Source organism: Sycon ciliatum, chromosome 1 (assembly GCF_964019385.1).
Source record: "Sycon ciliatum chromosome 1, ocSycCili1.1, whole genome shotgun sequence".
NCBI classification, from domain to species: Eukaryota; Metazoa; Porifera; class Calcarea; order Leucosolenida; family Sycettidae; genus Sycon; species Sycon ciliatum.
This window is the reverse complement of record NC_088643.1, coordinates 79,227,368-79,235,998: the sequence shown is the minus strand read 5'-3', so window position 1 is coordinate 79,235,998 and position 8,631 is coordinate 79,227,368. Positions and strand designations below refer to the sequence as shown.

The following is an 8,631-nucleotide window of genomic DNA, read 5'->3' as shown; positions in this document are numbered from 1 at the left end:
AGCTGAGTCTAACACACCGAGTGCTTGCCGCCATGTTAACTTGCTGCGGATGGTGTGTGTGCTCCGTTCAGTTTTTCCGTGTCATGAATCAGCTTGGTTTGGCGGGCTGCACTGCCCCGACGTGGTGGGACTTGCTGTTGCGGCGATTCCGTATGGACGTCGGCGGCCGGAGAGACTTCAACTACCTGGCCTTTGCTCACACCCTGAACCAGCTGGCTGATGTCATACATGGAGTTCACTAGTTGGCTTGGAGCGGACGATTTGGTGCAGCAGTCGTGTAGCAAGTAGTCTACTGCTGTGGAGTGTTGAAGTCAACATTCGTTGTTGAAACAATCAGTGCTGATGGGCTCAGTCGGCCGGGCACTTCTGCATGAAAAGTGTGGGCGGCTGCGAGTCCGATATCGAACATTGTACAAAAATAGATCTCTTTATCTGCATTGTGTGTACTGTATGTGTATGCAATGCTTCAAGCACATGCTGCCATTGAAAGTACCAGTATAGTGAGGTGAGAATTCAATTCAGAATACGGTTTGCTTAGTATACTTTGAGATGCACAAAGGACAATAGTAAACTCTACAATGGGCTTTTGCACAATTAGTGTTCAACTAACTGATAGTTGTCCTAGCTTGATGTTACCAGTACTGGAGCTCTCTTGTCACGTAAGTTAGCTATGTTGATCATCATTATGCCTTGCTAGCTGCTACCAGTGTATTCGTGTATTGCAGGTTTTGCTAGAGCCGTACAGGCAGCAGTAGAGCCTTCTTTGTACGCTCGTATGCTTGGTATTGCTTCAATTTTGGACTGTTTCATGGATTAAGGTATGTCGTGTCCATGCTTATTCATGTAGTTACCTATGTCGTGTCCATGCTTATTCATGCAGTTACCCATGATTACCATACTAACTATGTTGTGGTTGCCCAGCTCAAATATGCGATTGTTTTCTTCTTATACATGTACAGCTGAAACGTCTCTGTCAACTATGGCCCACACATGTAGGTGTGTACATGTGTATGCAGGTTAGGCCCAGACAGATTCTGCTCCGCTCGCCTCGATATGTTGCCGCAAAATGTTGCTGCGAAATCTCCGATATTTTGCTGAGCCTGGCACAAGCAACTCGATATTTTGCTCCATTTTGCTCCGGAAAAACGTGTATTTTATCCACGTCCCGTACAATCCCGCACAACATTTCATAAAAATCGAGGGGTCGGTTTCTCAACACGGCCCGTCACGGGTTTCCACGCACGTGTCCCTGAGTTCTTCCAAAAATGATGTCGATCCACAGTGAATCCTAGTGATATTTCGATGATATGATCTCGTCCTAGATCTAGGGCAGTGTATCCTGCTGAACGGTCACCGTAAGAATCAAGGAAATCCAAGTATCAGGCATCAATTTTACCCAACATCTCGATATTTTGCTCCGATTTTGCCGGCAATTTCCGCTCTCTCAATTCTTCGATATTTTGCCGAAAGAATTGCCGGCAGGATCTGTCTGGGCCTAATGCAGGTGCTCAGTTAGGCCCACTCGAACATGTCCATCTGCGTGTTGGTGTATGTGTGTGTGTGTGTGGTGGTGGGGGGTGTTCTTGCGATGGGCGTACATGGTGCTGGTGGGTGGTGTTTGCATGTTCGGACAACGTTTTTCTAAAACTCATGTACTGGAGTACAGTTAACAAGTACCCAACTGTACAAATACAATGATTTCTTCACTAGCGACTGTACCCATACATCTTATTCTACGCTATGCTAGCATAAGCCATGCACATGCAGAGCACAGTGAACTACAGACCACGGGGGAGTGCCTGCAGTGTGCGCTTTAGTGAGGAGTTTGCAAGTACAGTTGAACATCGATTATCCGCACATCGACTATCCGACCATTCGATTATCCGTAACAGTTTTTTTGGGCGCACGTGCCATAGAGTACGCACTGTGCATGTAGTGAGCCATTCAAAAAATACGAAAATTTTGAAAAGTAGCACTCTATTCTATTTACAATGTACATGTACATGTATTTACAGTGTGTTTTCTTATCCGGAACATTTGCCTTATCTGAACACCGCCTGACAGTTGTCTGCCCAGAGGTGGTCGGATAATCGATGTTCAACTGTATCACGATGGTCAAATAACAGTGATGAACAGGGAAGATGTCTGTATTAAATTTCGTGACGAAAATCCAGGTGCGGCTTGTACTTCGGAAAATACAGTACTTCATGCATGTGCGCATTGGCAGTCAGCACACCCAACTTGCAGGCACACAATTACAAAATAATGGGTACTAGTATGTCACCTTTCTAGCTCAGGACAATGGCCATAAGTTTAGGAGATCATACTCTCTTGCAGGTGTGCCGAATGATGAAATACTTCCACATACATGTATTGTATCATTTCCAAGTGGACAAGAGATAATATCCATGGCCCTATAAAAGAAAAAAAGAGATTGCTAGAAGCCTAGAAGACTGAGACGCAGCAGTATGTACTAGTACTTCATCAAACAAGTACACACTCTAAAACTAGTCTACTTCGAAGTAGTAAGAGTCCCTAGCTAAGCAACTAGCATAGCAAAACAGCAGAATCTTACAGGCATCCGATCAATTGTTTTGAGCAAGGTAAATATGTCAGATCTCGCAGCTGCAGAACAAACTGCCGGGCTAACTCATTAGACGACGCCCGGCGCAGCATAGCACTAGGATGCAGCACAAGTCCCTCTTCAGAGATGACTTTTAAATAGGAATAGACTGGAGGCAAAGCAGCAGACGCTGAAGCAATGCCATCACGGGGGCACGATGCAGGGACTGTTGCAATAAAAAACCATCAACGCCTATAAATACTTTTCAACGTCGGTGGGTGGTGGGTGGGTGGTGAGTGGGTGGGAGAGTGGCAGAAGAGCGAGGTCTGCGTACGATGAGTGATCGCTTCTGGAAAAGCCGGACAATGCACAGGACGCAGGAAATACATGCCAGCAACCCATTCCAAAGTGAATGATGGACGCATGATGGACGTACAATCAAGGATGCACAGATATGCACGCCGGTGCGAAATTGAAAAATATGACTGTGTTCGAAAAATCAACATTCCTATTGTTTCTCTCTTCAACCCCATGAGACTAGTAACGAATCCTATCGTTTTTCACCGTTGGTCTCGGATTGTGTGGCTAGAGGCTGTTCACGGCCACATTAGTCGTGTCGTCAGCTGTAACGCCACCATGATGTGGTATTCCCATCCCGCCAACCTGTACAAGTACACAAAAACACACACATACACATGCACACACATGCACACACATGCACACGCATATAGAGAATTATAAAATTAATTACTTTTAAAAGATAAGTAGTTCAGACACATGCAAACCAGGGAGTAGTACAACACTGGTGTAAATTTACTACTCATTGGTACAAACACACCTGAAGGCTGAACACACGGAACGCCTATGATATAAAACACTCACAAACACAGCAAGAGTGCACAGCCCAGTACATGCACATGGCGGCGGCCCGGTGCAGTTCTAATAGCCAGGTTGCGCATTCACAATGTACATGCAGGGTAGTGCTATGATATTGGAGTCACCAGCGGATAGTTCACACCACAGTAGGATGTTGTACCAGCAGAACCAAAGCAGGAACGGCATGTAGCAAACATGCAGTGACATGCACATTGCTAACCTCATCCTGCTGCAGTTCCCTCTTGAGCTGTAAGAGCAGCGACTTGAGATTCTTGATTTCACTCTGCATCTGACGGTAGGTTTCAATGTCCAGGACAACATAGGGCCCTGCTGGTGTGCGGGGTCCTTTCAGCTTGGACACACCGAGACGAGAGAGTGATGGTGTTGAGCCGCTAAGAGCATTCAGTCTGGACTCCTTCAGCGATGCCGTTGGGGTGCGGTGCGCCATGGCAACAGAGTGTCGAAAGTAACTGGACGACGTTTGCTTTGGACTGGAGCCTAACGCCATTGCCGTGGACACGTCCTGGCTAGAGTCCGCGCGTGGAAGCGATGACTGCGACGGTGATTTCATACGCATCGTGCTCTGTTGTTCCATTGTTGGTGATGATGGCGGTGACGGACTGCGGGTGGACAGTAGAATACAATCACCGGCTGAGCCCGATCGCCTGCGCCCCTCGAGCCTGTATGGAACGCTCTCTGTGCGCTGTGCGGCAACTCGTGCAGAGCTCCGTCCACCTGTTCCCTGTGATGGTGTAGGAATGCTGCCAAGGCTGCTGCCATGAAAATTGGACAAGGCATCTGGTCCCAGGAGCGACATGGGTGCAATGCAGTTGAAGCTAGTGTTCAGCTGTGATTCCTCTATATGCACTCCTGGGTCAGGGAGTGTGGGAGACGCGTCTGTGAGACCAGTGGGGAACTCCGTCGATGGGGAGAATGATAGCTTCTTCTTTGTACTGGCGGATAACGGCGCCTGCTCTGGGGTTTGCGGAATGATTTGCGTCAGAGTATTTCCGTTGAGAGACAGCTCTGGCCGCTGACCTTGCTTCTCGTCTACAACCACAGGCTCAGGGGTAACAGGTACCTCTGCTGTCTCAGATGTTGGACTTACTTGATAGCCGCGCGGTGTAGATTCAGCTAGCTCGTCTTCTAGCGCTGTCTCCTCCAAAGCACTGGAGATTGCTGGAGGACAACTGCCCGGTATGAAAGGCAGCTGCTCACAAGGGCTTTCCGTATCCTGATGTAAGGGATCCACTTGAGGACTCGTAACAGCAGCTATCTTTCGTGAAGGGCTGTGGTCGTAGCTCAAGAGCTGGATCTTACCCTTGGCGGGTCCGCCAGTATCAGATGACCTCTCCTTTACAGACAGACTACCTGGTGTAGTTGCTACCACCTGTGGACGAGGGCCAAAGCCGAATCCAGCTCGCGGCGTCTTTGACTTAGCAGAGGGTGCGGCGGCGGCTTTCTTAGCTGCAGTGTTTTGTGTGGGTGTTTGCTGTGCTGATGGTACGCCGGTGCTGCCGGTGCTGCCAGTACTCTCATTACTAGCTGATGAATGTGGCCGGCCTGGAGCTGCATTCACATGTGAAGTATTCGATGATGTGAGTTTGGAAGACACCGGAGAGGCTGCTTTACGTCCAGGCAACTTAAGGGACTTTGCACGGTTCTTTAGCGTCTGCATACTGGATGGACTGTTGTGTTTGATAGGTTCACTGTCGGAGGACGCTTCTCTGCTCGGACCTTTGAGAGAAGCCGACCTAGTGGGTTTCTTGGAATCTAGCGTATTGCTCTTCTTGGCAACAGGAACTGCGGCCACCCCTTTGCCAATAGGTCTGCTTACGCCTGATGGAGACATGGGCAACTTTGCACTGGGTGAACTTGTAGCAGAAGCAGCAGCAGATCTGCTTGATGAATTCTGTAGTTTGCTGGTTGATGCAGAGCCAGTACCTATTGTTGCGGGTGCTGTACTGGTGGCGACAGACTGTGGGGGTGGCCTCCCGGGCGTATGTGAAGCTGGCTTCGGTCGTAAAGACGCTGGTGCCGGGGTAACAGCTGGACCTGATGTTTTACAATTGGATGGCGTTTGCACGTTCCTCGACTGTGCCGCCAATGCTAACGTGTTTCCTGCTGGCTTGATCCCAGATGGAGTTGCACCGGCTGCTGGATGTCTAAGGGTTGTATTAGGTGCTGGCTTTCTAATCACAGATGACGAATGGAACATAGACTTGGTAGACTGCGGAGTTGATAATCTGCCAGGGGTTGATGCACTGGCACTTGTTGCAGACATACCAGTCGATTTGAGCATTCCCGGGTGCTGTTGCATTTCCTTGTGCGCTGGAGAAACTGACCTGGCAGAGTGTTGCACAGCACCATTCGATACAGCCCTCGGTCGGGCTGCCACCGCCACCGCAGTGGGAGCCATGAGAGTGCTTTGCTGTTGTTGAGATGTGGTACTGCTGGTTGTACTGGTGACAGTCTCAGCACACTGCTGCACTGGTCTTGCCGTGGCTGCTACTAGTGCTGGAGGCAGGCTGGGCACCACCGCTGGCGCTGGAGCACGACCCACCCTGCTCGGCATGCGCAGTCGCGACATGAACGACGGCTTGGTGTCCGCCATCACTAGCAGCTAGGGTCACGGCCACGCCAGCAGAAATGCCACAACATGTACTCGCTGCATGGTGGAACAGCAACAGATAGGCAGACAATGGCACGCACGCGCGCACACCCACGCGCGCACACCCACACACACACACGTACACACACACAAACGATCACCTAGCATCCATGACTCTTGGCGCAAAGTATATGATTGCACAGTCGTGGCTCAGAGTCAGAGACTGTTATCTCACTTGATACATGCAGTAAAGAGTCCTGCCATTCAATGGTTCCTACGGAAACAGTGTGCATTCTCATTTCTCAATTTTGTAAGAACTCTTGGGATGCGTTCTATTCCCATACCGGAGTTCCCTGCTCTAACTGGGCCTTAGAGGGGAGCGGCCGTGTACAGCCAGACCTCGCTTAGCCGCACACATCCGTTTTCCGCAAAAATATCCGGATAGGCGAGTGAACCGGATAATCTAACACACTTACTGTACGTATGCATGACACATGCTGTAAATTGGTAGCCACCAGTTTTCTTTCAGATGGCGAGGGATTCGGATAGAAGAGGACCAGATAAGCGAGGTCTGACTGTACAACGAAATGTCGCTTTTGGGTAGGGCTGGAATGGGTAGGGGCTTGGTCGGGTAACGAGTTCGGGTATTTCTATCCGGGTAGCACGGGTACCCTATTGGATATTTTCGACATAGTTTGTACAGCGAGTGTGCTTAGAAACCGTACAGTAAGCACAGAGCCATGCTTTTGCATGCATCGTTGCGAAAATACCGTACTCGAACTACCCTATTGGGTTCTTAGGCGCAAACTGCTACCCTACTACCCGCTCTAATTACGGGTAGCACGGGTACCCTACTGCCCGATGACACTGGGCCCCTACGTTTTGGGAAGGGGTCAATTCCAGCACTTGACTGTGGCATACACTGTTGCCAGTGTTGGCTTCATCAGCGAATTCCAACATGCCAACAGAATGGTCATTATCTTGTGACATGTGTGCTCATTATGATGATGGAGGGGGGGGGGAGGATGAGGGAAATAACAAAAATTCATCTTGAAAAAACGTGACATTTCATTGTCCTCAGTAATAATAGTCCAGACCCATCAACCCACGTCAACATGAGTTTTCTGACATTCTGATTCATGTTATTACACGATCTACATGGAAATACATGTAGATGTCTGCCATGCACGGACCATCGCAATTTGAAAGCTTTTACAGGTTCCTGCACGCTTAGCAGATAACTGATCTAGTGCATAGAGCGTCCATTTCAACCCACTGGCCTGCCGCAAGGAACAATAACCATGATAACGACTGCATCTACTCAGTACAAACAGTACATTGAAAGTTCCATCATGTACGTACACTCAGTGACTGCAGAGTGCACAATGGACAATCAGAAAAGGTGGCACACGGCCACCCACTACACGAAAGAAATCGCAAGATCTATCACTCCAGGAACAAATTGCAACAAACACTTGATGACAGAGGAATATTGACGTACCTAACGTACGATCATGAAGTTTCTCCACGTGGACCAGCAGAAGTCCAATGAAAGAAAGGGCTCTTTGATCCTCTACACTGGCTCAGTTGTTCCAAGATCCTGCTGCTGCAGCTGCGCGGAAAATCCTACTCAAGCTCAGTGCAAGAATGGACCAGCCACGGGCAGGGCAGATTTCCAAACTACAAATGCCTCGCGCACGCAGCGTCAGCAGCTACTGTACACTCAGCTCTTTCATAAACGATTTCAGAGCACCGTGTTCGACGATCGACTAAGACAAAGGCACTCACAAATCTAATCGTTGGCTCCTACAGCTAGCTAGGTCCTGGAAGGACCTAGGGCTCGGGTCGCAGGTAGGTCGCAACAGCGGCAACACACATCGTGTCAGCATGCAGACACGGAACAAATGTAGCAATGCTACAACAAGTACAACCGGTAATCCTGCGTATCCAGAAAATTATATTTTCCGCATGCAAAAAGTAGATCCAAACTAGCTAGCTAGCTCAGTACTAGTAGCTGCATATGCGCATGCTATGCATATTAATATTATTTTATTCAAAGCCAAACAGCCCAAATAAAAAGGACGGAAGATTCACAGACCGGACCGTGCGCACTCCTCGGGCCAGGATCAGGCTCAGCCCATGCCCAGCACTCAGCTAGCCCCGTCAACCTGGTCAACCGTCATGCGGTCTCGAGATCTCAGATACTGCATGCGGCCCAAGTCCGATCGAATCAAACGACTTTCTACGGTATGCGGTAGGTCTGAAAATCCTGGGTGATCGGTTGGCAGCAATGCTCAGCCTCATATCAGGAGTCGGAGTCAGGACGCACTGACAAGTGACCTGGTGACAGTCTGTGTTGAAAACAGCGCAGCTCCTGAGTCCTGACATATCTCAGCACGGACGTCGCTACTTGCGCAGTCGAGACGCGGTCTGATCTACCCGGGCCCGCCTACATCAGTACACTAGTCATGTACTAAAAGACTCGGTAACACAATGTCATGGTAGACTCATTCGCTTCCTTGTTAATTGAGTACCTCTGCTCGTTTGGTCACAGCTACATTGTAATCAAAATAAAACCAAA

General features: G+C 49.1%; 2 protein-coding genes across 3 annotated transcripts in view; one reads left to right on the top strand and one right to left on the bottom strand.

The window, feature by feature from the left end:
- LOC135805691 (EF-hand calcium-binding domain-containing protein 6-like) overlaps positions 1-991 on the top strand; it is a 23,004-nt gene extending 22,013 nt beyond the window's left edge. Inside the window, exon 27 of the mRNA XM_065319777.1 lies at positions 72-991. Within this exon, the coding sequence (XP_065175849.1) occupies positions 72-242 (171 nt within the window). The 3' untranslated portion in view covers positions 243-991. The remainder of the gene's footprint in view (positions 1-71) is intronic.
- A 1,272-nt stretch (positions 992-2,263) lies between these two features.
- LOC135805690 (mucin-5AC-like) lies at positions 2,264-8,010 on the bottom strand. Of its 2 annotated transcripts, none has more exons than XM_065319775.1 (3): positions 7,552-8,010; positions 3,660-6,107; positions 2,264-3,226 (listed from the first exon to the last, which is right to left on the bottom strand). In XM_065319775.1, exons 2-3 carry the CDS (start codon positions 6,051-6,053, stop codon positions 3,149-3,151), a joined length of 2,472 nt encoding a protein of 823 aa, XP_065175847.1. In that variant the 5' UTR covers positions 6,054-6,107; positions 7,552-8,010; the 3' UTR covers positions 2,264-3,148. The 2 variants fall into 2 exon arrangements, with proteins under 2 accessions (XP_065175847.1, XP_065175848.1); XM_065319776.1 differs by having other exon boundaries at positions 7,561-8,010.
- Between the last annotated feature and the right edge of the window lie 621 nt (positions 8,011-8,631).

Excerpts from the sequence above, each read along its gene's own strand:
- LOC135805690 (XM_065319775.1), bottom strand. The coding sequence starts at position 6,053 with ATGGCGGACACCAAGCCGTCGTTCATGTCGCGACTGCGCATGCCGAGC. Across the intron at positions 3,227-3,659 it reads GGGAACTGCAGCAGGATGAG|GTTGGCGGGATGGGAATACC; the intron begins GTTAGCAATGTG and ends GTACTTGTACAG.